We start from the raw sequence: 26,737 nt of genomic DNA, 5'->3' as shown, positions 1-26,737 counted from the left end.
CCTATCTAGCGCGTATTTTATGTTTCCAGTAGGTTTACTTTGATACACAGCTACAACCAGCGTGAAATACCAAAAATCAAAAAGCTGCTACAATTCTGATGTCTGGCCGATTTTATTTCACAAATGTGTCACACAATATAAACACATAAAAATAAACACAATAAAATATAGAAAAGTACTAGACAGATATGTATAAGGTAGCTAATAATGTGTGAGACATCAATCATTTTATTATAGTTTACTTATGCCTAGGCTATACATAAATGTCCATTCAATAAATATTACTTAAATATATACATAATCATTTAATGCCAAAAAATAAAATGCACATAGGCTACAATATAACATTTTCCATTTATTTGTAAACCTTTATGACAATGACACTTAAGTTTATCACTTTAGATAAAATACATGAATTATTTTACATAGTTGAATAGCTGAAAATCAAAGTTACAGTTTTCACCCTTTTGTTTTGTCTATTCACACTTATCTCATGTATGCAGATATCAGAATAACTTCATAGATCTTTCAGATTTCTTACAAAAAAGAAATAATTGAATGAAATAAATACATATACATACATACTTAATACATAAATAGTTTGACATGGAAAGGTCAACAATTCCAGCTCGATATCTTCCAAAAATAGTAAACATTATAGGTGCACTGGTCTCAGTCCTAAAAGAAGAAGAAGAAGAAGATGAAAAAACTTAAATAAAAGAGTTAAATATCACAAAATGTCTGTGGTATTATTACTTTTTAGTATCAGAAACTTCCAGTATTAATAAGTGTTTTGCAAGGAACTGTTGGTTGTACACTGAATGAATTATGAATGAAATAAGAGGTTTTAGCTTGCTTGATACTAAAGGTCAAATGATGAGAATTTTTTAGAGACGTTAGTACTCATAAATTAATGGCTTAAATAGCTTTTAGTTTACAGGGCATTGCTTCTAAATGCTGAGGTCTGTCTGAAAAATAATGTAAACTGCACAATACAATGACACTCTTACATGGAGAGCAGACAGTGTCAGACAGTACCTTTCACAAAACTCTAGAAGGACAGAGACAATTGTCTACTTTTTGATAATGTGAAATAAAAGTAGAGAAGAATTTTAAACATAATGTGATATGAATGTACAAACCTTGTTCAGTTGTCCACATCAGATATGTGGTTTTCTATCTGGGATTTAAAACACATACAATTAAATCCTATCCTAAGTGGGTCTTACTCATATATCTATAATAAAACAAATGACATTTCACACTCATATAAGTTTAATGACAGCTCACCAGATCATTGTTTACCCTGTCATCATATCCATCATCACATTCATCAGTCACATCCCACGTTTGATGTTCCTGATCCACATCCTCTCCAGAATTTTCTTCCGTCTCACTATAGAGAGATTGATAGGCCTTCTCGTGCTTCCTGTGGGCTTCTACACAATATAAAGATGGCAGACAAAGTGAATGAGATTAAATTGCAGCAAACGGCTACAGCGAATATTTAAAGAATTAAAAGGTAGAAAACGTTTAAGTAAGTAAAACTAACACAGGTATGTGGATGTCATTCTCCCAGCCCAATATTTTGTGTGTGTAGGGACAGAGTGCTGCTGTTTTCGATTTCCTGCACTGACATTGAAAGTGATGAAGACAAGTGTTTTTAATCTACCTCCTGCCAACATGGCCTCTAACCTGACAGCAATGTTATTTTCATCCTCTTACCTGCTTCTGCTAACTGCTTCCGTTCAATCTTCTCTAGCCTTCCCAGTAAGGAGTCGATCTTAATCTTGATCTGAGACAGTTCTTTCTTGATTGTCAGGAGTTGATCGGATTTCACTTAGATAAAAAAACACACACACACACAAAATGATGAGGATGAATATATATCACTGATTTTATCAGCTCACTGTGTTACTTTTATTTTTAAAGTAGTTATGGTTGGCAGTAGATTATGGCTCGCATGGACATACAATGTCAAAGTTCAGGTTGGGACATGGTGTTCTTGGGGCTAAAAACATAATAATGGAAACTGAAATATGACAAAAATTGACTTGGAATGATGGACAAACCCATAGAGCGTAAGGAACCTGATGACAGCGTTTTTAGATAAGAAGAGCAGGTGGACATCTTTGGCTGGAAAGAGTTTTTCGTCCTGCGTGTTGAGAGTGCAACCAAGCGGGAATGCTTGATAGGTATCATAGCCCGAGGGGATGGTGCAAATCGCCCATGAATGTCAAAAATCCTAAAAAAAAGATATTATACAAAATATTTTATATATCATTATTATTATTTTATGATCACTTTCAAAAGTTCTGATGCTCTGTCGTTTAGTTATGTGCAACCTGTAAGCGGTTAAACTGCCCTGTCAATCATCTTGTCACAGTTAAAATCCTCCACATTCAATTCAATTTCCTACCATTTCGGAGAGAAATGTAGTAGCACGTTGATCTGCCAGTCACGGGTCTTTCAAGCGGAGAACTCTACTCATGTTTGCATAATGATGCATTTAAAAGTTAACGACCAAACGCATCGTTATAAAAGTTCACAGTGCTGTTGCAGATGAAATATAATGTGGAGAACATTTAATAAATTAGATACCAATTTGTCAGGGAATGAACACAGACAGAGGATCCAAGTGCAAGAATAACAATATTTATTGACAGGAAAAATGCTGTACAATAACTTCACTCCAAGGGTCAGTCGAGGCAGAGGCTGTGGCGTGCAGAGTGGCGAGGCACTGGGTGGCGCAGGGCTACAGCGGGTATCAGAGAACAAGGATAATCCAACCCAGAAAACAGGGCACACGACGAAAGTCCAGAATCCAAAAACCAGGAAGAAACACACAGAGAACACGACACCGGGAACCGCCTGCAACGAACTGACAAAGACACATAAAGACATGCACAATATATAACAACCACTAACAAGACACGGCTGGCAACAGATCGCAATCAGACCATAATGGGAAACGCCCACACAATCATTCACTCACACCCAACACACACACACACACCCACACACACACACACACACACACACAACAACACACGAGGGTGAGTAAGTGAATCCATGAACCGTGACAGTACCCCCTCTCCTATGAGCGCCTCCTGGCGCTCCCAGGAGAGCCTACCTGTTGATAGTAATCATCAATAAGAGAGTGATCCAGGATGTCCCTGGCAGGAACCCAACTCCTCTCCTCCGGACCGTAACCCTCCCAGTCCACCAAGTACTGGAATCCGCGTCCCCTTCGCCTAGCGTCCAAAATACGACGAACCGAATAAACGGGTTCCCCATCTACGAGACGCGGCGGGGGGGGAACCGGAACCGGCGGATTAATGTTAGCATGAAAAACAGGTTTGATTTTAGATACGTGGAATACGGGGTGAATTCTACGGTACGCTGGGGGGAATTTGAGGCGGACTGTCACCGGACTAAGAATCTTGGTGACAGTAAACGGGCCAATGAATTTAGGTGCCAACTTATTACATACGGAGCGGAGCGGAATGTTCCTGGAAGAAAGCCACACTTTTTGTCCGACGACGTATACGGGAGGCTTCAGCCGGTGGCGATCGGCCTGGGCCTTGGTGCGCGCTCCCACCTGAATAAGAGTCTCTCGGGCTCTTCTCCACGTGTGACGACACCTCTGGACGAAGGCGTGAGCGGAGGGGACCGCGACTTCGGATTCCAGACTAGGAAAGATAGGTGGCTGGTAACCTAGACTACACTGGAAAGGCGACAGGCCCGTAGCCGACACTGGTAACGAGTTGTGCGCGTACTCCACCCAAGGAAGCTGCTGACTCCAGGATGAAGGATTCTGAGCTACCCGACATCGCAACGTTCTCCCCAAATCCTGGTTGGCTCTCTCAGCTTGCCCGTTACTCTGGGGATGGAACCCAGATGACAAACTAACCGTCGCTCCCAGTAATCTGCAAAACTCCTTCCAGAATCTGGAGGTAAACTGGGATCCCCTGTCAGAAACCACGTCTACCGGGAGGCCATGAATACGAAAGACGTGATTAATGACAGTAACCGCTGTCTCCTTGGCAGAGGGTAATTTGGGCAAGGGGATGAAATGTGCCGCCTTCGAGAACCGGTCCACTACGGTCAAAATCACCGTATTGCCCTGTGAAGGAGGGAGGCCTGTTACGAAATCTAGCGCTATGTGGGACCAGGGTCTTGAAGGGACAGACAGCGGTTGAAGAAGCCCATCTGGGGAACGATTAGAAATCTTACCACGAGCGCAGACAGAGCAAGCCAAAACAAAATTGCGAACATCGCGAGCCATGCAGGGCCACCAGAATCGTTGCTTAACCAAAAACATGGTACGACTAACCCCTGGATGACAAGCCAGATTGGAATCATGGCCCCATCGGATAACGTCTGGACGTAACCTCTTAGGTACAAATAATCGACTCGGTGGGCACCCGGGCGGAGGCGTTACCCCTTCTAAGGCCGTGTGGACCTTCGACTCGACCTCCCATGTGAGTGAAGAGACAATGAGTCTCTCAGGTAAAATACACTCGGGAGTGGACGGGCGCTCGGAACGATCAAAAATACGAGATAAAGCATCGGGCTTGATGTTCTTAGACCCGGGACGATATGATAGAGAAAAATCGAAACGACCGAAAAACAGAGCCCACCGAGCCTGCCTAGAGTTTAGTCTTTTAGCGGATCTGATGTATTCTAAATTCTTATGATCGGTCCAGACGATGAAAGGTACCCCCGACCCCTCCAACCAGTGACGCCATTCTTCCAAAGCTAATTTGACCGCCAGCAGCTCCCTGTTACCAATGTCGTAATTCCGTTCGGCGGCGGATAAGCGATGAGAAAAAAACGCGCAAGGATGCATCTTATCGTCCGTGGCGGCGCGCTGGGAAAGAACTGCCCCTACCCCCACCTCTGAAGCATCAACCTCCACCACAAACTGACGTGAAGGATCAGGGGCGACAAGAATGGGAGCCGAAACAAAGCGGCTCTTCAGATTGGAAAATGCAGCCTCAGCTGTATTAGACCACCTGAACGCCGTTGCGGTGGAGGTTAAGGCGGTCAGAGGAGCGGCTAGTTGGCTGAAGTTGCGAATAAAACGCCGGTAAAAATTGGCGAATCCCAAAAACCTCTGCAGGGCCTTACGGGAATCTGGGATTGGCCAATCCACCACAGCCTTAACCTTGTCAGGATCCATGCGCACCCCCTCAGACGACACGATATACCCTAAAAATGGAACTGACTGTGCATGAAAAACGCACTTCTCCGCCTTGACAAAAAGCCCATTCTCTAGCAGCCTCTGGAGCACTCGTCTGACGTGTTGCACATGTTCCTGGAGAGAAGAAGAAAATATCAATATGTCGTCCAGGTAGACATAAATGAACTGATCGATCATGTCTCTCAACACGTCATTAACGAGTGCTTGAAACACGGCGGGCGAGTTGGAAAGGCCGAAAGGCATAACCAAGTATTCAAAGTGCCCTCTAGGGGTGTTAAATGCCGTCTTCCACTCATCCCCCTCCCTAATGCGAACCAAATGATAAGCGTTGCGCAGGTCCAATTTCGTGAAAAGAGACGCGCCCTGCAGCCGTTCAAAGGCAGAAGACATCAACGGCAAAGGATAAGTATTCTTTACCGTGATGTTGTTCAGTCCTCTGTAATCAATGCACGGCCGCAGCGACCCGTCCTTCTTACCCACGAAAAAAAAACCCGCCCCCGCGGGAGACGAGGAAGGGCGGATGATCCCGGCTGCCAGAGAATCAGAAATTTATTTCTCCATGACCTCCCTTTCAGGATTAGAAAGTGAATATAACTTGCCTTTAGGCGGAGAAGACCCTGGTACTAAGTCTATGGCACAGTCGTAGGGACGATGCGGAGGAAGAGAAGCAGCCCGGGACTTACTGAACACTTCCTTCAGGTCAAGGTACTCCTCTGGCACGTTTGACAGATTCACCGACGACTCCTGTAACACAGAACGAGACACAGAAGAACAGGCAGACAACAAACAAGACGCATGACACTGGTTGCTCCATTCTGCCACGGACCCCTGACCCCACTCGATCCTGGGCTTGTGTTTGAGCAACCACGGATGACCCAAGACGACTGGATGAGTAGTAGATCTAGAAATAAAAAATGGCAACTGTTCAGTGTGATTACCGGAAGTGATGACGGTTAAGGGCTCCGTGGCGTGTGTGATGGTGGGTAGCTTCTGTCCATTAAGGGCGATGACAGTTATGGCATGTTCCAAAGGGTGAATGGGTATGTGCAAACGCGTGACCAGATCATAGTCCATGATGCTGCCCTCCGCCCCCGAGTCGACCAGAGCCTGGCAGGTGTGATGCCCCGATACCCACTGTAGTCTCACCGGGAGGAGTGTCGCAGATGAGGATTTATCCAAGGAAAGACCACCCGACAATAACCTCGGTACTACTGTCGGGCTCTGCCTTTTACGGGACACTCCCTAAGAAAATGCCCCGCCCCTCCACAATACAAACACAGTCCCATCTCTCTCCGGTGTAATCTCTCCTCCCGGGAGAGCCGAGCTCTACCCACCTGCATGGGTTCAGGATCGAACGGGGGACCGACCGTGTTAACTCCGCTGGCACCGCTCTCCTCCATTTCCTCGAAGCGCGCTACGGGCCTCTTACGCGCCGCGCGTTCTTGCAAGCGAGCGTCCACCCGCAGCGCGAGCTCAATGAGACCGTCGAGACTGGTGGGTAGATCCAGCTGGTAAATCTCCTGCTGAACACGGTCGGCCAACCCATGCAGGAACATATCCCACTGCGCCTCCTCGTTCCACTTGCATTCCGCTGCCAGGGTGCGGAATTTGATGGCGTAATCAGACACTGGTTGGATTCCCTGCCGCAGATCCGCGAGTTTGCGCGCGGCCTCCCGTCCCGCCACCGAACGGTCGAAGACCCGTCTCATCTCCTGCGACAGGGTGTGGAATGAGGAGCAGCACTGATGTTTGTTCTCCCACACCGCTGTTCCCCACAACGCTGCGCGTCCCGTCAGAAGCGTCATGACCAACGCGACTTTAGATTCCTCAGAAGAAAACGTGTTAGGTTGCAAAGAGAAATAAATAGAGCACTTCGTTAGAAAGGCTCTACAAACATCTGGTTCTCCAGCATACCTCTCTGGTGCAGGAATACGCGGCTCTTGTTGACTGCTGACGTTGGCGGATGGGTGGGGAACAGACGGTGGAGCTGGCGCAGTGGGAGATGAAAGATGTTGAACCTGGGTAGATAACTCAGCCACCTGCGCCACCAACGCCTGAACGGCACGAGCAGTGGCCACCACTTGCTCGTCCTGATGATCCATCCGTTGAGCACTCCTGCTCAAATACTCCTGAAGATCCGACGACCTTGCTGGATCCATAAGTGGTCAGTTCGTTCTGTCAGGGAATGAACACAGACAGAGGATCCAAGTGCAAGAATAACAATATTTATTGACAGGAAAAATGCTGTACAATAACTTCACTCCAAGGGTCAGTCGAGGCAGAGGCTGTGGCGTGCAGAGTGGCGAGGCACTGGGTGGCGCAGGGCTACAGCGGGTATCAGAGAACAAGGATAATCCAACCCAGAAAACAGGGCACACGACGAAAGTCCAGAATCCAAAAACCAGGAAGAAACACACAGAGAACACGACACCGGGAACCGCCTGCAACGAACTGACAAAGACACATAAAGACATGCACAATATATAACAACCACTAACAAGACACGGCTGGCAACAGATCGCAATCAGACCATAATGGGAAACGCCCACACAATCATTCACTCACACCCAACACACACACACACACCCACACACACACACACACACACACACAACAACACACGAGGGTGAGTAAGTGAATCCATGAACCGTGACACCAATTATTAATCACTCAAACCCCTTTATCTTATCTGTCGTTCTTGCACATCTGCCATGTTTGTAGTTTTTTAACACTTTTTACTCATGTTTGTAGTTCTAATCGAATCCTCGTCCAACGCGCAATGGGTTGTGGGCAATATTAGCCATTAGAGAGTGTGCCGATCTGCACTTCGGATTTTAACGGGAAAAAGTACACCATCTGGGTATCTTTGGAATACTCATTTCAACATATTATGATTTGGGACACACTAATTCTAATTTAGAATACTATTTAGGATGGATAGTATGCAAATTGGGATGCAGCATATGTAACTTTTGGCCTTCTAGTGGTTAAAAAAGTGTGCAGAATAACATTGTTTTGGTTGTACTTCAGCTCTGCATGACTGTGCGGATGAATTTGACCCTTTACAGTAAATGCTTTACAGTGAACTCTGTTAGAGAGCTACATATAGCAATTTATCTGTTCAATAAAATACCTTACTCACCTGTTGAGTAATAAAAACAACATTTCAAATCCCTAATTTCTCGCCATCTCCAAAAAGCTAAGTCAATGTTGATTCTTGTTTTATTACGAGCTCTTTCGCATTCTCTTTTTGCCAGCAGATTCTCCTCTGTTTTGTGTTTTTTTAAAAAAACCAGGTGATTCCCCGGAAGTTCGAGATTATAGCGTGCTCCATGTCAACATTTCTCACTCGTTGTGATAACTAACCTATGCCACTCCCACACCATATACACGTCAAAGTAGCCAGAGCAACTTTTCTCTATTTACGGATATGACAAGACACGCACGGGTGAGTGACATATGTACGCAATTTCTCGTAAAAAACGTCCCCTCAGGTCTAAAATATAAACACTTTTAATAGGCTTAACATAGTGAATCAGGGTAAGACAAAAACATGTCTTGGAAGAAGAAGTGATGACTATGTAACAAAAAAAGTTACATAGTCACAACCTTTAATAATTTACAAAAATAGAAGCATTTTCACTAATGGTCTAAGACACTGTACCCCATTTAAAATGACCTGCTGTAATCCAGCAACTGACATATACATCATTACATGTATAGAATTCCATTAAGCTATAATATAAAGAGATGAGAGAATATCTTAATTAGTCAACATGCAAAAGAGCAAGATCACTTCTTAGTCCCTCTTCCCTGAGATAACACTTGATGAGCATAATTAGGCACACTGAAGGGATTTCGCTCGTTAGCACACATATATTTTCCATGGAGAAGTAAAAAAATTCAGCTCTGCCAAATGAGGAGTGAAAGCAAACACATGAAAATGTCAGAGAAAAGATGACCGGCGTAACTCGCGCTGCTCAGTTAATGACCCAGCAGCTTTCTGACATTCAGCTAATGTCTCACAGGAGAGTACTGCTCATCATTAGCCTGAGCAAAGGATCGAAGTCAAACCAATAAAATGACATTAATTATGGATATTAGGAGAAGCTCTTCCTCTACTTTTTAGCTTTTATTTTTCTCTTCACCTTACCTTACTTTTTCATAGCACAGAAAAGGTCAAACGAGACATGGTGGATCTTAACTAAAAATTTAATTAACAAAAACATATTACAAAGCTCCTGTAAAAAAGATCTTACCATTTCAACTACTGAAATACCAATGGAATTATTGGTATCTTTGAATTAATATAATTGTACATACCTGGTATAGAAATCATCCCTGTAGAAATCATAATCAAATTCATAGCCACTTAAAGAAAATGAGAAAAATGTTATTTCAGTCTTTCCATGTCTACTGATTACAATGAAATAAGCTAAATAAATAAATACATTTAGGTGGCTCACCTGTATAAGGAGAAGGGACGCTTGGATCCCACTTTTGGCCTGTAAGGACGGGGCTCTCCAGCCATGTTAATGTCTGTGGGAAGAGCAAAGGACATTATAAAGAAAAAACAGCATACGCTTTCCTATTTAATCAGTCTCCTTCAAATAAATGGCTGAAAATGGCCGGTGAACATAATGGACAGAAAAGCCTCTGCGCCCTCTGAAAGAGCGTAGGCATTATGCCACAGAATAAATAACTGATGGCTCTCATCTGTCTCATCAGAAAGAGAGATGCTATCAGAGCAACAGCCTCACTCAACACACACACACACACACAATCACTCCTGAGTGCCTTTCAAGGTCACCCGACACGTTATCCAGAAGGACGGGCTGCCTGAGTGCCTGACTAAATCACAATTCGGAGCTTTAAGACATTTACAAGCAATTTAAGCCTTCACTCTGATGAAGCACAAAACAAAGCACTAAATCTGTGCGGAAAAGTAGTGCACTTTCAGAGTTTAGATTAGTCTTTGCCTGACTGAGCCAAATTCATTATGGAAGCATACAGACCTTTTAAATGGAGACAGTCACGCTCGGAATATATTTATGAGATTGAAGTTTCAAAACATTTGAATGAGAGGGTCGCTAGGGGAATATATTGGAAAATAGTACACTCAAACATATTGGAGTGCATATAGCAACTGAAAAGCAAGAGGAAAAACAGTTGACCGGGAAGATCAGGTTTGTTTCATCCTCTTTAATGAGCAGTTACTAATTAGCTAACCTTCTGCGATGAGAGCGGACGTTTTCCACAGAAAAGTTTGACGTTAACACAAAAGCTTTTTATATAAAAAAAAAATTCTCTTCAAATTAATGTAATTACGTTGATGTTTTTGGGGTTCAAAGGATATTGTTGTGAGATTGATGTCAGAAGGGATTGTTCGTTCAAAAATTAAAATTCTGTCATCATTTACTCATCCTCACGGGACAAAAAGATTGGACAAAAAAACACCAAATGATTTCTGGGGGGAAAAAATTCAAGTCTTACAGAAACAACATGATGGTGAATAATTGATGAGATCATTTTCATTTTTTAATTTCTTTAAGATCCCATTTCTGACTCACTTGTATACATTTTAAAAAGATATTTATGCATTCATTCATTTGTTTAGTTTAAATAATATTTATTTTATTATTTTTTATTACGTTTGATTTTTACAACAAAAAGGTTTGGCATTAAGTTTTATTTCAAATACACTCTAAAAAAAAGATGGTTCTTTACACGTAGTAACAATTCTATTTAGAACCGTATCATCTTGAGGAACCCTTTATGAAATTATTCTTTGTTTAGGGTTCTTTTTTCCCGCCTTTTTGTTTTTCAAATCTGTAACTGTCAAAGCCACCTCATTACTGATTTTCTGGAGCTCAGCAGCCATCCAATTACACAGACTGTCAACACACTCTCAACAAGTAAATTATTTTTTTCTTAAAATGTCTATAAATTTTAACTTTCAAGTTGTTACTGGTTTTCTACCAGACATGTCTTTTTCTCTTTTTAGTTTAACAGCTCTATTCAGTTAAGAATACTTCTCTTCTCTTCTTCCACCAAGTAACAGAGATATTGAATTTATTCAATTTTTTTTTTTTTTTTTAGTATTACTCTAGCATAAACATACCCAGTCACACAAAACATTAAAGCCATCACATGACTTTATATCACTTTTTCCTTTTAACATTGTAAAGGGCTCACATACTGTCCATTTTTGCTAATTTTGGCCTTTATAAACATATAATTGTTTTTACATAAACAAATAGAAGAGACACACTGTTATTTATAACACCATTAAGTGTCCTATACAGCACTTTCAAAGCATGGTTCTTTATGGAACCTTATAAAAAGGGTTCTATTTAGCACCAAAAAGGGTTCTGCTATTGTTACAAGCCAAGGAACCCTAATTTGGTACCATTTTTCTTAAAATTGTCAAGCAAACATCAGAAGGTATGGCCCATGATAAGATGTTAGTATTCTGCTTTAGTATTTATAGGGTCTCGTAAATGTTTGAGGTGAAGTAATCTGCACTGAAAGTTCATGAATTGAATGTGGTGAAAAAGGAAGTCATAATGAGTATGTTTACAACTATACTAATCACTGAGGTGGCTGCTGTTCATCTCTTTTGATTTACATTAATGCATTTGGCAGACACTTTTATACACTTTGAATTTTTTTAGTCCATGCATTCCCTGGGAAATCGAACCCCTGACACTAGTGCCATCCTTTACTGTTTAACCTTATTGAGTCTCTTTGACTGCTTTAATGTGGAAGTGATTCAAGTTCGCGATAATGATTTTGTGAGATCTTAATAATGGTTTCTTGGTTGACAATATGATCCGAAACAGGCTCATCCAACTGCACCAATAATCAGTGGAATGTCCCACAACATGCCAGACATTTCACTCGATTTGTGCCGACCATCTAAAATACCACCATATTTCAGACATGGAGCCATATCAATGCTTTAATCTCAGTTTACCAATGAGCCTCTTCTACTCAGTATGCTGCTCTCCCAAAGGTCTATCAGGCTTAGCAAAGAGAGAAGATTGGCGTTTCTCTTAGTGATGACCTCGGCTTAATGTCAATGTGTCCGCCTGTCAGCTTAAAGCAGTTTTCTGAGTGATTCATTTGAGAGGACATTACTGAAGACTTATTAAACTCTAAATAAAAAAAATATGTTCTGATATATCTCAGTAAACAAAGTGAATCAGGATATACCTGACTAAGCAAGAAATAACTTCAAGGACTTTATTTTTAAAGAAAAACATTTTGCAGACATTATAAACATTATTAACTCATTTTTCTGCCTATATGAATATTATTCAGACACCTCTGGCATTGGTTGCATCTCTTTCACTAATGAGTGTTTTCCATACATGACCTACTTATCAAACATTCCTTTCACTTCCTTTATTCATTCCTTTGTGGCGTGATGTAATTCAGTGACTGATGTGCGCAATTGTCTGGAACGGCTTGTACACTTGAGGACATCATATCCATTTTCAGTGCCACTCATTATCCCTGGAGTCGTGTGTGTGCACAGCTACAAAACTTTGCTTTGTAACTTTGATGTGCCGTCTTTGATTAGACGCATGCACACAAAACATGGATGCTCATCATGAACAGATTCAACTTGCATGCAAATTTATCAGCTTTTGGAATTTTGTGTCAGCATCTATTTCTAAATTAATTACTTGGCCAATTCAGATTTTCTTGAGTTGATGGTCAAAGAGTATGAACAAGTGAAAGCAGAAAAAATTCTGTGTTCCAGGAGAAAAACTTAAAGGATTAGTTCACTTCAGAATTAAAATTTCCTGATAATTTACTCACCCCCATGTCATCCAAGATGTTTACATCATTCTTTCTTCAATTGAAAAGAAATTTAGGTTTTTGAGGAAAACATTCCAGGATTTTTCTCCATATAGTGGACGTCAGCAGGGTACAACGGGTTGAAGGTCCAAATTGTACTTTCAATGCAGCTTCAAAGGGTTTTACACGATCCCAGCCAAGAAATAAGGGTCTTATCTAGCGAAACGATTGGTCATTTTTTAAAAAAAATTAAAATTTATATACTTTTTAACCACAAATGCTCATCTTGCACTGCTCTGCTATGTGCCACACATTATGTAATCACGTTGGAAAGGTCATGCGTGACATAGGTGGAAGTACTCAATCTCATTTTCTCCTCCAACTTCAAAATCATCCAACATTGTTTTATGTTACCTTTTTTTTTGTTAAGGGTGTTTGACTTAGTCTTTGCACATTTGCTTTGTAGACACTGGATCGGTACTTCCACGCATGACCTTTCCAACGTGATTACGTAATGCGTGACGCATCGCAGAGCTGTGCAAGACGAGCATTTGTGGTTAAAAAGTATATAATTTTAATTTTTTTTAGAAAATGACCAATCGTTTTGCTAGATAAGACCCTTATTCTTCGTCTGGGATCATGTAGATCCCTTTGAGGCTGCACTGAAACTGCAATTTGGACCTTCAAACCATTGAACCCTGTTGAAGTCCACTATATGGAGAAAAATCCTGGAATGTTTTCCTCAAAAACCTTTTTTTTTTTTCGACTGAAGAAAGAAAGACATAAACATCTTGGATGACATGGGGGTGAGTAAATGATCAGGAAATTTTAATTCTGAAGTGAACTAATCCTTCAAGACCAAAATCATGCTAGCTACTAAAGGTGATATGATGTACTTCAATATGGAGAACAAATACCAAACCCTCAGAAAGAATAAAGACAGGTTATCATTTCAGACAGGTCACAACATTTTTTCACAGATGCAATTTAGTTTCTTATGTATTTCCTCCTTTAAGAGCTTTCAGAATGGTTGACCAAAAGGTTGTAAAAATGTTTTTAACCTTAAAAAGTGTGTTTCATGTGTCAACTTTGAAATTAACAGTTTTTATTCAAGTCAAAAAATAATCATTCTATTTTAAATAATAATATGTTGTAATATTATTAAAACACTATTATTATATTTTAATATAATAGTATTTTATTATTTTTTAGTTATTTATTATTATTATTTTTTAATAGTATTTATTATTTTTTATATAATAGTAGTTTAATAACTATACTAGGTTGCAGCAAATTATGTATTTCTTACTTACAAGTCATTTCAGATCAAATAGAAATAACTCCTTATGGAAACAACAGCACATTCTCATTTTTTACAGCATATATGAAATTTACAGCATACTTTTATTTGGTTACTTGTCATTTAGCAGATGTTTTGTGTCCACAGCAACTGTGCAGTGCAAAGACAGTTTCACCGGAGTTCTCCTTTGACTAATTACAAACTAATGATTTGAATTGTATTTATTAAATGTATTTATTAATAATTAAACTGATTTGATATATCAAACAATAAAAAACAACTATAATTTTATTGCATATAACGTAAATACATAACGTATTTATCACCATTCTGTAAAAAAAAAAAAAAAAAAAAGCACTTTTAATTAAAAAAAAAAACAACTGCAAAAGTCTTATTATTATGCATGTTTATAATTCAAGTATTTTTATAAATCAAGTATTAAAAGCAGAAATAAGGTGCATCTTATTTGTCTGTAAAATACTCACATCTCTGATTGTGGCGCTTCCCTTTATGCATTGTTCTTCTGTACATGTCCATTAGGTTGTGCATACTATATTTTGAGAAATAAATGATTCCTTTCTCTTGAACTCACTTCACCGTAGTGTCACTGTGAGAGACTGACTGAACAGAGTTCAGCATACAGGCATGCACCATTCCAGACCGTACCACTGACACATATTGGGGGTGTTCAAAAAATTTGAAACAATTATAAATTAGTAATCAGGACCCAATAAACAGTGCATAAAATCAAGCTGTTTTGCATCAATAAAACTAACAAAATATATATATATTAAGCATTATTTAAGAATACACGTTTTGTGTTTATCTATCATATCATGTACTGTATAAGAAAAGAAGCTTTTACAAATACATATGTATATGGCTAGTATAAATATATATCAACAATTGATGCAGTTTATACTCTTGTCTCAGATTGTTTATCTGCTCTTGGATCATATTGTACTTCAAAAGAACAGCATCACACAGCTGCTGTCAGTCATTTGAAAATGCTGGGTAGTTATTAACATTATAAGCCCGGAGGCTATTCATGCAGGAATATGCTTTTTCCTTTGAATTAAAGACAGGCTCTGAAATTGAAGACATTGTGATGCCTTCATATCTGTCAGAGGGTTTCAGACATAGAAAAACTAATTATAGTGACATGAGTACATACACACACATTCACTGTGACACTGATATTCTTATAAAAGCTTTTCTTCAAGACAAGCTTAAAGAAAATAATTTTGAAGATTGGGAAGTCTTACATTGAGGTCTGGGAGTTTCTAAATTGTTAAAGAAACTAAAGGTTCGATTTCTGACTCATATTCCTTTTGAAGCTTACATAAATCTTAAGTTTGACACTATATGGTTTATTCATGGAAGAGTTCTTCAAATATGCAGAAATATATCAGATGATTTCGTTTATGAGATTTTAGCATTCTTCTGGAGTACTTTTAGTTTCTGTTATATTTCTGAGTAAAAGCACTCAGCGTGAATTGAATGGGGTCATGAGTTATGAATAAATCCTCCACAGTGAGCTTTTTATTTTTTTCTTGTGCTTTGTCTTTGCCACTGCAGTGCCATGGATGGCTATGGTATATTTATATTGCCATCTAGTGACTGACATTGGTCTATTTTTTATTCAGTAAAATGACTTTCTTCTTCTTCATCTTTTTACCAGTACTTCCTCTTGCCAACATAGGGGGGCAATAAAACACTGTAAATATGAGTCACATGTACTCAAAATGAACTCATTTTCTACACCCCAGAAAAATAGTTAGGACAGATTCTTGAAACTATTCAAATTGTTTCAATTCAATATCACTGTAAAGAACTATGTTTATTTTTAAAGATACAATGCTGCTCTGGTTACTAAAAATTTACTTTTTGATTTTTAAATAACCTTATTAGCATTAAAATGAGGAGCATTGTTCTGACCAGCTGAAAAGTGCCCAAAACCCTCTAAAACCCACCAAAACCATCATTTATTAACTTATTTATCATCATCATTAGTAGTAGTAGTTTTTTTCTTTGATGTTTAGACTATATTATTTGCTTTATGTATTATTTATGTGTAGATATTATGTGTGGTTATAAATTATATATGTGTGTGTGTGTGTGTGTGTGTGTGTGTGAATATGTTTATTTATTTTTATTTTTATTTTTTTGAAGATGTAAAAGTATCTTTTTATGTATTTTTCTATTGTTTTTATTTATGTGATTTTTGTGTTGGGTGGTGGGTATTATCACAAAAGATTTTTTTTTTGTTGTTTATTTGTTTAATGTATTAAATGATTTGAATGGAAAGACTATAATAAGTTATATTTTTTAATATACTATAATAAAGTATATTTTGAAAAGAAAAAAAAAAAAAAAAAAAAACCTCCAAAGCCATTTGAATCTTTCACCAAAATACTACTGAAATTAAAACAAAACGCTTTGCTGGTTACATATGCCCAGCTCTGCACTGCACAGTAAAATCAAGTAACTAATATTTTTTTTTACAAGGAAAGATCAAGTGGTCTGAAGAGAGAGAGAGAGAGAGAGAGAGAGAAAATAACAGTAACCTTAAAGGGTTAGTTCGCCCAAAAATAAAAATTCTGTCATTAATTACTCACTCTCATGTCATTCCAAACCCATAAGACCTTTGTTCATCTTAGGAACATCTTGATGAAATCCGAGAGCTTTCTGATCCCCATAGACTGCAATGTAATTACCACTTTCAATGCCCAGAAAGGTACTGTAGCAAAGACATTGTTAAAATAGTCTACAATGTCTTTACTACCTTTCTGGGCCTTGAGGGATCAGAAAGATCTCGGATTTCATCAAAAATATCTTATTTTGTGTTCCGAAGATGAACGAAGGTCTTACGGATTTGGAACGACATGAGGGTGAGTAATTAATGACAGAATTTGCATTTTTGGGTGAACTAACCCAAATCAGTCCAGCACAAGAGACCCATTTGAGTTCAACTCAAGCCACAGCTGCAACAGTAACAGCAGGAATTTCATTTTTAATAAAGGATGATGAATATTTACCAGGTAGCCATGGGATTGACTATGACCTAAGATCAACTGTCTCTGTGCCTGCAGATCTCACCTCTTTCCTTCCTTTTCTGAATTTCTCCTGTTTTGTTTTCTACCTTCCTCCTTATTGTCATCGAAATCATTGTCACTTGTTTCAGTCCAAATCACTTACATTAATAAAAAGGGAAATAAATATCACTTACCCAAGGTCTGTCCAGCAAGCACCCTGGTGTTCTCGCCAACCACAGCTGAGCGAGCGTTCCTCTCGCAGGCATACTGGACGAAAGCAAAGCCCTTGTGCACAGAGCAGCCGGTGATCTTGCCATACTTGGCAAAAATTAGCTCAATGTCAGTTTTCTTGACCACAGCGGTGTTGAGGTTTCCAATGAACACTCTGGAATTTAGAGAGCGAGGATCTGTCTTATTTGTTATATTGCTGGTTTGAGTTTTCCCAGTCATCCTTCTCAGGATGTCCTGAAACACATACAACATATAAACAAATATTAAAGAGCCATTATTATGCTTTTTCAGATATTACCTTTCCTTTAGTGTGTAATATAGCTGCTTGTGAATGTAAAAGGCCTGCAAAGTTTCATAGATCAAAGTGCATGATAAATAGAGACTGTGTCTTACAGTCAGTAATTCTAGCCTTACCTTCAGCAAGAACCTATGTAAGTTTCTAACAAATTTGCATAATACCTGCATATCATCTTCATTGGTTGCCTGTGAACAACATCTACTTTGACCCGCCCTCAAACACTGTAGTTGTAGCTGAGGCCTGGAAGAGGCTTGTGTTGACGACATGTTGAGAAGACGCTGCTTTCTGTACTGCAAAAGCAAATCCACTTTTCATGCACTTCCAAAGGATGAGGACTCTGGCTCGAATTGATACGGTTAAACCGACACCAGCCTTACTGTTCATATCACTGTCTGTACAAATGCTATACTGAGGAAGCCTCAGGAACAGAAATTCAGTCATGGTAATGGGCATTTAGTATAACTTTAGTTAGTGTTTAATGTTGCTGTTTGAGCATAAACATATGCAAAGTTACGATGCTCAAAGTTCAATGCAAAGGGAGATGTTTTCTTTTACAGAAAATGCTTTTAAGGACTACAACAAATGGCTGGTAGGGACTACAACGAGCTTCTTCCCGGACTGGTGACATCACAAACCCTAAAATTTACATAAACCCCGCCCCCGAGAACATGCAACAAAGGGGGTGAGGCCATGTTGGGCTGCTTTAGAGAAGAGGAAGAGTTGTTGTAGTAGAGTGTTGTCGCCATGCCGTCATTTTACGCCGGACTGCTTCACAAACGAGGGTCAATTCAACACTGGATTTGCACAAAAGATTAACATGACGGCACATGCTAGTCGATGAGTTGAATCAACTCCACAACAACTACGTAAATTTATCCACTAACCATTCAGAAACGTCCAGATGCATTCTAAAAGTTGTAACTTCTTCCTGAGTCTCTCCATCAGTGTCCGACTCCGGTTTGAACAATGTAAGGCTGAACACCATTACTGACAATCGTCATTTTGGCTGCGTGAGATTCTCCAGCTTTGTTGTTGTTGAGCAATTGAAGTGCGAGCTGTTAAAGCTCCGCCCTCTTCTGGAAAGCAGGCCGGGAGCATCAGCTCATTTGCATTTAAAGGGACACACACAAAAACGGCGTGTTTTTGCTCACACCCAAATCGGGGCACATTTGACAAGCTATGATAAATGATCTGTGGGGTATTTTGAGCTGAAACTTCACAGACACATTCTGGGGACACCAGAGCCTTATTACATCTTGTGGAAAGGGGCATAATAGGTCCAAATCTGGCTACACAATATGTATAGAATATTGCTTTTTGTACCAGTGCATATCAAAATTTCACTTGAAAGATGTGAAAGGAAATGACAACAAACTAAAAATCCTTGAAAATGAAACAGAAACAACAGAATTGTGACAATAACACTATATAAAACAACTCTCATTTTAATTATAAAAAGTAGACTGGCTGATTCAAAGTACATGTATTGGTGAAATTTTTCAGAGGGGTTTAAACAGATACAGACTTATTCATTACCTGTCCATTTCCTATCTCCATGGCAACAGACATAAAATGTTTATGATCAAGAAAGAAAGTTATTTTCAGATACTGTACCTACTCCATCCATTCTCTTCCCGAAACCGTACCACACACAAACACTGATACAGCCACATCTAAACAGCACACCAAACTCAAGCTAACTGTTGTTCCATGTGCATTTTCAAATCTTCCTCTAATATTCTGCAGTTGCTGTAAATGAACCAAAAAGAAAGGAGATCACTATTAATACATCTCTTTAAAGATGATCCTGTCAGATTTTTTTAAACACTCTTTTCATGTATACAGAGGCTATACATCTGGCTGAATGTGGCAGCACTAGGGATGACACCAGAGAAGACACTAGTCTGGATGAGCTGTGAGGAGCACTACAGAGTGTGAATGCTGAGACGTGTGAAGTTCACACTCAAAAAAAAGGTTCACATATAAGGCTTCTCCTGTCTTTCGCTCCAAGTGATAACAAAGTGTTTCTTCAGGATTCCCACCTGCATTCCCTCACATGCATTAAATGTAAATATAACCGATAGTGCAAAATCATTGAGTTGTCAAGGGTTCAGCTAACATACGGATATTAAAGACAAAACAATATAGAACTAGAATGAGTTCTAAGACATATGATTCAGCTCAAATAAGGAAAAAACAGGTCTGAGGCAGTGACGTCAGTAAAAAAACAAAACTTTATCATGGTGGGACTGTTTCAAATGTGAAGCTTTGTGGCTTTTAGTCTGCTAGCTTATAACGGTTAAAGGTTTGGGGTAATATTTTTGAATGTTTTTGTTTTATTTTGAAAGAATAAAACGGTAATATTACATGTAATACATGTCATTTGTTCCCTCGATTTACTAAATCGTGCGTACGACTTACTATTTAGTTCCCTCGATTTGCTAAACCGTGCGCATGATTTACTAATTCGTTCCCTCGATTTGTTGAATAGTGCAGACGATTTACTATTTAGTTCCCTCGATTTGCTAAATCGTGCATGCGATTTACTAATTAGTTCCCTCGATTTGCTAATTCGTTCCCTCGATTTGTTGAATAGTGCAGACGATTTACTATTTAGTTCCCTCGATTTGCTAAATCGTGAGGACTATTTACTTTTTAGTTTCCTCGATTTGCTAATTCATTCCCTTGATTTGTTAAATCATGTAGACGATTTACTATTTCGTTCCCTAGATTTGCTAAATCATGCGTACAATTTACTAATTCGTTCCCTCGATTTATAAATTGTGCACACGATTTATAAATCGAGGGATCAAATTAGTAAATCGTGCGCAAGAGATTTAGCCTGCTATTTTTTTTCCTGCATGTCATGTGCAGGGCTACGTAGTTTTCTTATATATTTAAAATATGTTTAATTCCTGTGATGGCAAAGCTAAGTTTTCAGCATCATTACTCCAGTCTGCAGTGTCACATGATCCTTCAGAAATCTTTCTAATATGATGATTTGGTGGTTAAGAAACATTTTTTGTTATTAGCAATGTTGAAAACTACGGAGCCCCGCACATGCCATGCAGGAAAAAAATAGTAGGCTAAATTGTGCGCACAATTTATTAATTTGTTCCCTCGATTTACTAAAACGTGTGCACAATTTACTATTTCGTTCCCTCGATTTATAAATCATGCGCATGATTTATAAATCGAGGGAACGAAATAGTAAATCGTCAGAAAAACAAACAAACTCATGACTCATCCTGCACTCCTCAGCGTTTTATACAAATCAAATGTTGTCCCTCCCATTAAAGGCTGGAATACAATACAAGACTTTTGCCCAGATTTTTGACACGATTTGCAGTCTGGACAAATTGAGGCTAGCTGCTGAAAGTCAGAGCCAGTCTGCAGATTTTGGTTTGATTTTTTTAAGCCAATTTTAGAACACATTTAGTTTTCATTTGTCACGCATCTCCTATCAACAAGGCACATGTTTCTGCTTGAGCTTGCAAGTGGTGCTCACTGCTCGAAGGTCCAGCCACACCCTAACCTTACCCTATCCCTAAATCGAATTAAGTTAAGCTCCACCCATTAGGTCCACAGAGGTGGAGCTGGACTGGAATTGGCTCTGCAGAGAGCAGCCTCTCTGAGTTTGTTGTGTACAGAACATCTCAGTCAAGTCTGGTATGATCCTCCTCAGTCATTTAGTGTATGATGCCCAGTTTTCCTCTCTTCAAGTCTATGATGTCTAGTGTTTTAAAATCTGTTCAGATTTTTCAAAGTCATGTAGTGTGTTCCAGCCTTAATACCGCCTAGTTCTGAATACTAGCAAATCAACTTTAATGACTGTGACATAAACTAAAGTCTAGCTATTAAAAAAAGAACAAACTTCAATATTTTTGGCCCAACTTCAACAGAAATTCAAGTCTTTCTTTTAAAAAACAAAATAAAAACCATTAACCATTAATAATAAATGTGATCTTTAAATGTTAAAACAAATGTTTACCTCTGTTTAAAGTACGATATAATTTTAGAAGGAATACTGCAACTTCTTCAGATTCTTTTTCATATATTCTACCATTCAACACACTAGAAACAAAAGATCTGGAAATCAGCAGACCGACACAGAATCCATTTCATCTGTGAGACAGTGAGCCAACCGTCTGACTGATCCTCAGCAACACCAGCATCCTCTTCTCAATACACACCATCATTTCTACCGAATCACTGATGCATGAAAACCTTTTGCTTCCCTGTGTTAACAATAACCTCACCTCATTCTCCCAGGTTGACAGGCTTGGCAGAGCTCTGGCATTGTGACTGGACATGACATTTCTATTCCTATTCAAACCCCGTCACTTCGCCAGCTCCACTGAGCCCATGCAGTCTGTTATTCTATTATACATTCCCCATTCAAACACTCTCTACTCCTCACACAGTACAGTACTTCACACTTCTCCCATTTGTTGGTCAGTGCGAAAAGTACATGACCAAAAAAAAAAAGGTGGCATCAAGCCATCTCTGCTTTCTATCAGCATTAGAATCATCTCTCTAATGTATACACATTTTAAAGTCCCCTTGTAGTCAATAATTTTATCCCTTAAAACTCATCTTTGATCACCAAAATGACATATTTAAACATTTTTCCTTGTGAAAAAATGTACTTGAATTACTTGAATGTAACTCTACACCCTTGCCTCATTTAGTATACACAGATCTATGAATATGCTAATTAGCCCCGCCTCCACTCACTCGCACGAGCTCAGAGATCCACTCGGTCGACTTACCGATTTAAACACTGCACAATGGTATTGTTTTTTACAATGTCGGACACATAGCTATAATTAATATGATTAGCCTTTTGCTTGATTACGTTATCAAACAGCTAATAATGTGTTGCTAATGTTACACAAACCATGTTCCCATTCTTCACCTCAGAGTCAGACCTTAGAAACGCTTTAAACAACTCAGAACGTCAGTGGAGAAAGGCATATAGTTCATCATAACTTTGTAATATACATCATACACCTGCTATATTGCCAAATCTACCTGATTTTTCATATAAACAGAAAAACATACCAGAATAACCTGGCTTCTCTTGAGACTGCTTCAGAGTGGTCATAGTCAATGATATGCTAAAGCCCGCCGGCACGTTTACGTGATTGGTTACAAGGTAGTTTGTGACGTAAGAAACACCAGCGATTTCCAACCGAGTTTTTTAAACTGTCTTTAGATCACTGCAGATTAAAAGAGAAAATACTCAGCAATGGTGTTGACTTATGAATTTGCACATGGTTTGTCTTAAAACATATTAAAAACACCACATAGACATATAAACAACATTAAAAACTTGATTTTCACCACAGGGGGACTTTAAAAGTTTATATTTGGTGATGAATATATATTTTTATTACATAATAATGCTCCTTACTTAACTGTCAGTTAAAAAGCATTGTTTGTTTTTAATTGCTAACCTTGAAATTGAAAATTACTTTTTATTCATATTTCCAACATATTGCAGTGTTCGTCTTGTTGCTATGTTTTGCACATTGCAATGGACTACTTTTTTTTTTTGATAGTGAAATATATAAGATTACAAAATTATTTCAACTCAAATCAATATTTCATGTTCACATATTTATTTATTTGGTGAGTAGCCTTGGAATAAGTGGGATAATATTGGTGTAATTATTACAAGCCGCTTCTGATTCTAAACTTGATGTGTTTTATATCTCTTTATTTTTGTATAACTCTATATACAGTAGCTGTTCCTGATGCTGTGCTTGTTCAGATTACAGTTTCTGCATGAAAGCTCTGACACTTCACACAGAATTCATGAAAAAAACAATGTAAGAAAACATCACAACAGATCTACCAATCCACTATACAGCACACCTTTCCAACACTGACACATCTACATCTATGAGAAAATGAAATATCATTTGATATTTATAATGTTCTTTTGTTTATTATTTAGTGCCATGACATTCTTTCAAAACCTTTACCGCTGGCATTAAGGAGACTTATTCATCCCTTACTCCCTCTGTTGGGTGATCCCAAATATAGAGTAAATTCAACCAGGCATGTGTAAGTGGGTCACCAGAGCAGTGACTAATTAGCTGGTAACACAATGTGCTGCAATTGACATGACAGGTGCACTGCTTAGACAATACAAGGTCAATTTAAGGTGGAAATCCATTCACTTTTACATGAACAGTGAGGATGACGCTATCCAAGTTGCTAAAATAAATCCAATACATCTCCCTGAAGTCATATTTGTGTCATCACACATATTTATTTATTTATTTTCACTGTAGTTTACTTGTGTTTTTGTTTAATTATAAATGATGCATCCCTCAACGACAAACTCGTATATGATAAGATTAACAAAAATATTTTGAACGAGTGAGAAACTTCTGCAAATGAAAAGATTTATGGAAGAGTTAATCACTGTTAAGTGGGTTAAAGCCTTATAGGTACAATTACTGCAGTTTTTTATAATAAGCTGTTCTTTTAAATAATAAGTCAACAATGAACTTCTAAACAAAGGAGGAATTAAATCATAATAGAGCATTGTGAAGACAGAAGGCCAGACGGAAAAGTGGTTTCGGTGTAAAACCCAATAGGCTGTGTTTCTGAAATAACATGACAAAATGAGGTGCTTTATGCAATCGTCTTCCTCCCACTCACGTTTTTATTCTCAAGTAAACTAGAGAGAGAAAAATATCTTTCAGTCTACAGGTGTCTACAATATAAAACTTTACTGGAAAAGACGTCTTGCATGGGAGTTTAAAGGGTTAGTTCACCCAGAAATGAAAATTCTGTCATTAATTACTCACCCACATGTCGTTCCACAGCCGTAAGACCTTCATTCATCTTCAGAACACAAATTAAGATCTTTCAGATGAAATCCGAGCGATTTCTGTCCCTCCATTGACAGCTATGCAACTACCACTTTGACGCTTCAAAAAGTTCATAAAGAAATCGTAAAACTAATCCATGTGAATCAAGCGATTTAGTCCAAATTTTCTGAAGAGACTCAATCGTTTTATATGATGAACAGATTTAGGCTGTTATTCACATGTAAACATTGATCAGTGAACATAAACAGAAGCTCAACCAAACCTACTTGACGCACAACAACAAACCCCTTGCGAAAGCTCAAACGTGCTGCGTGACACGAGAATGAACCTCATTGGTTCTTGCACGCGTCAAGCAAAAATGCTTGAGCTTCCATTGGCTTACCACAACTGATGTGTGAGTTGATGAATGTTTATGTGAATAAAAGCCTAAATTCAATCTGTTCATCATATAAAGCGATCGTGTCTCTTCAGAAAATTTGAACTAAACCACTCAATTCATATGGATTAGTTTTACATTCTAATTATGACATTTTTAAAGCGTCAAGGTTTCAGTTGCATAGCTGTCAATGGAGGGACCAAAATCTCTCAGATTTAATCAAAAATATCTTAATTTGTGTTCCGAAGAAGAACGGAAGTCTTACAGGTGTGGAACAACATGAGGGTGAGTAATTACTGACAGAATTTTTATTTTTGGGTGAACTAACCCTTTAAGGTACCTCAGATAGAGTTATTTTGATCTGTCTGCCATCTCTAGAGAAGCATATGGCACGATACTTTGTGGATACTTTTCTGCCATTAAAACTGGTGATATGTTACATAAATAAACACACTTTTATCTTCATTATCTGTATGTGTACACAGAATGTGGGTCTCTGAGGAAGACTGAAAATTCTGTCCAAGGTATCGTATGGTTTAAACTCCCATCCCTCCTAGAATTCCCAATGAGAGATAAGCCTTACTTGGGGAAAGGATATTTCATGGCTGGCTTCCCCCACCTGTCCCTTGACTGACACAGTCTGAATAGTAAATCATTCTTTTTCAGAATAACATACATCTTCAGCACTATCATTCTCGACACTAAAAGAACAATATCGATTAAAGAAGAGGATTTTGCAGGAAGACTGCGAGTATCCTATCTAGTTGAGAGTTGGTTGACAGACTGATTATTATGCTTTGGATTCTGCGCTTGTACAAAATGAATGAAAGAAATATTGCAATTGACTGGATTAAAAGAAAGCCAACTTATATTATGCTGATAACATGAAATAAAGATTTTGTGTGTGTGTGTGTGTGTGTGTGTGTGTCAAACTTTAGGCTTTCAGTCTTATTGTGAGCATCTCCTCATAGACAAACCAATTATGCTTTTAATAACGTCAAGACCAGTCAGCAATATGGATACAATGAATGAGACTGGTCCAACTGTAAAATGCAGCACATTACATAATGAAAGTGACAAACGCAGCCAACATTGCAGATTTAAAAAGTTTTTCATTTCACATTAAAGGTTCTTCAAATAAGTGTATTGGTTTCTGGTTCCTTTAAAGCGCAAGAGCACATGTTTTAGAACAGTTCTTAATGGAACTTTAAAGGTTCTCATTTGGAATCAGATTAAAACCCTTTTTTGATTTCTGTTGGAACCTTTAACTAAAGTAGTGCTGCAAACTTCGGAACCAACCCAAGAGTCATTAATCATGCACAGAAAACAATTTTAGGCATAGCTTAAATAATTAGCCTATTAGTTTGAAATTAACGCGACGTCAAAACGTAATTAAAAGTAGGCTAGCTACTGTCTCTTTAAAAAAAAATCTCCAGGAAATACATGAGCATTTCAGCATTTGACAACGATGAAAAGAATCGAGAAAGACAGCAGGTAAAACACAGGAGCTACTCACCAATCACAAAGTCCGAGCATCAGACGAGATGGAGAGCGAGTGCAGAGCGCTGCGCTTCTGGATCGCTCAGATCTCATCCTCACTGGATCATGTGACAGCAGCTGCTACCCGCTTCATCATC

The 26,737-nt window shown here is 38.7% G+C and overlaps 1 protein-coding gene across 2 annotated transcripts; it reads right to left on the bottom strand.

The window, feature by feature from the left end:
• Nucleotides 1–99: 99 nt before the first annotated feature.
• On the bottom strand, nt 100–26,737 carry ralyl (RALY RNA binding protein like). Of its 2 annotated transcripts, none has more exons than XM_051881817.1 (9): nt 26,617–26,737; nt 17,542–17,812; nt 9,673–9,745; nt 9,530–9,577; nt 2,073–2,245; nt 1,726–1,839; nt 1,291–1,439; nt 1,143–1,180; nt 100–678 (listed from the first exon to the last, which is right to left on the bottom strand). In XM_051881817.1, the coding sequence occupies exons 2-8, from the start codon at nt 17,795–17,797 to the stop codon at nt 1,148–1,150; spliced, it is 846 nt and encodes a 281-aa protein (XP_051737777.1). In that variant the 5' UTR covers nt 17,798–17,812; nt 26,617–26,737; the 3' UTR covers nt 100–678; nt 1,143–1,147. The 2 variants fall into 2 exon arrangements, with proteins under 2 accessions (XP_051737777.1, XP_051737787.1); XM_051881827.1 differs by having other exon boundaries at nt 2,091–2,245.

This window comes from Ctenopharyngodon idella, chromosome 2 (genome assembly GCF_019924925.1).
Source record: "Ctenopharyngodon idella isolate HZGC_01 chromosome 2, HZGC01, whole genome shotgun sequence".
Lineage (NCBI taxonomy): Eukaryota > Metazoa > Chordata > Actinopteri > Cypriniformes > Xenocyprididae > Ctenopharyngodon > Ctenopharyngodon idella.
Note: the sequence above shows the minus strand (reverse complement) of the source record. Positions and strands in the feature narration are given on the sequence as shown.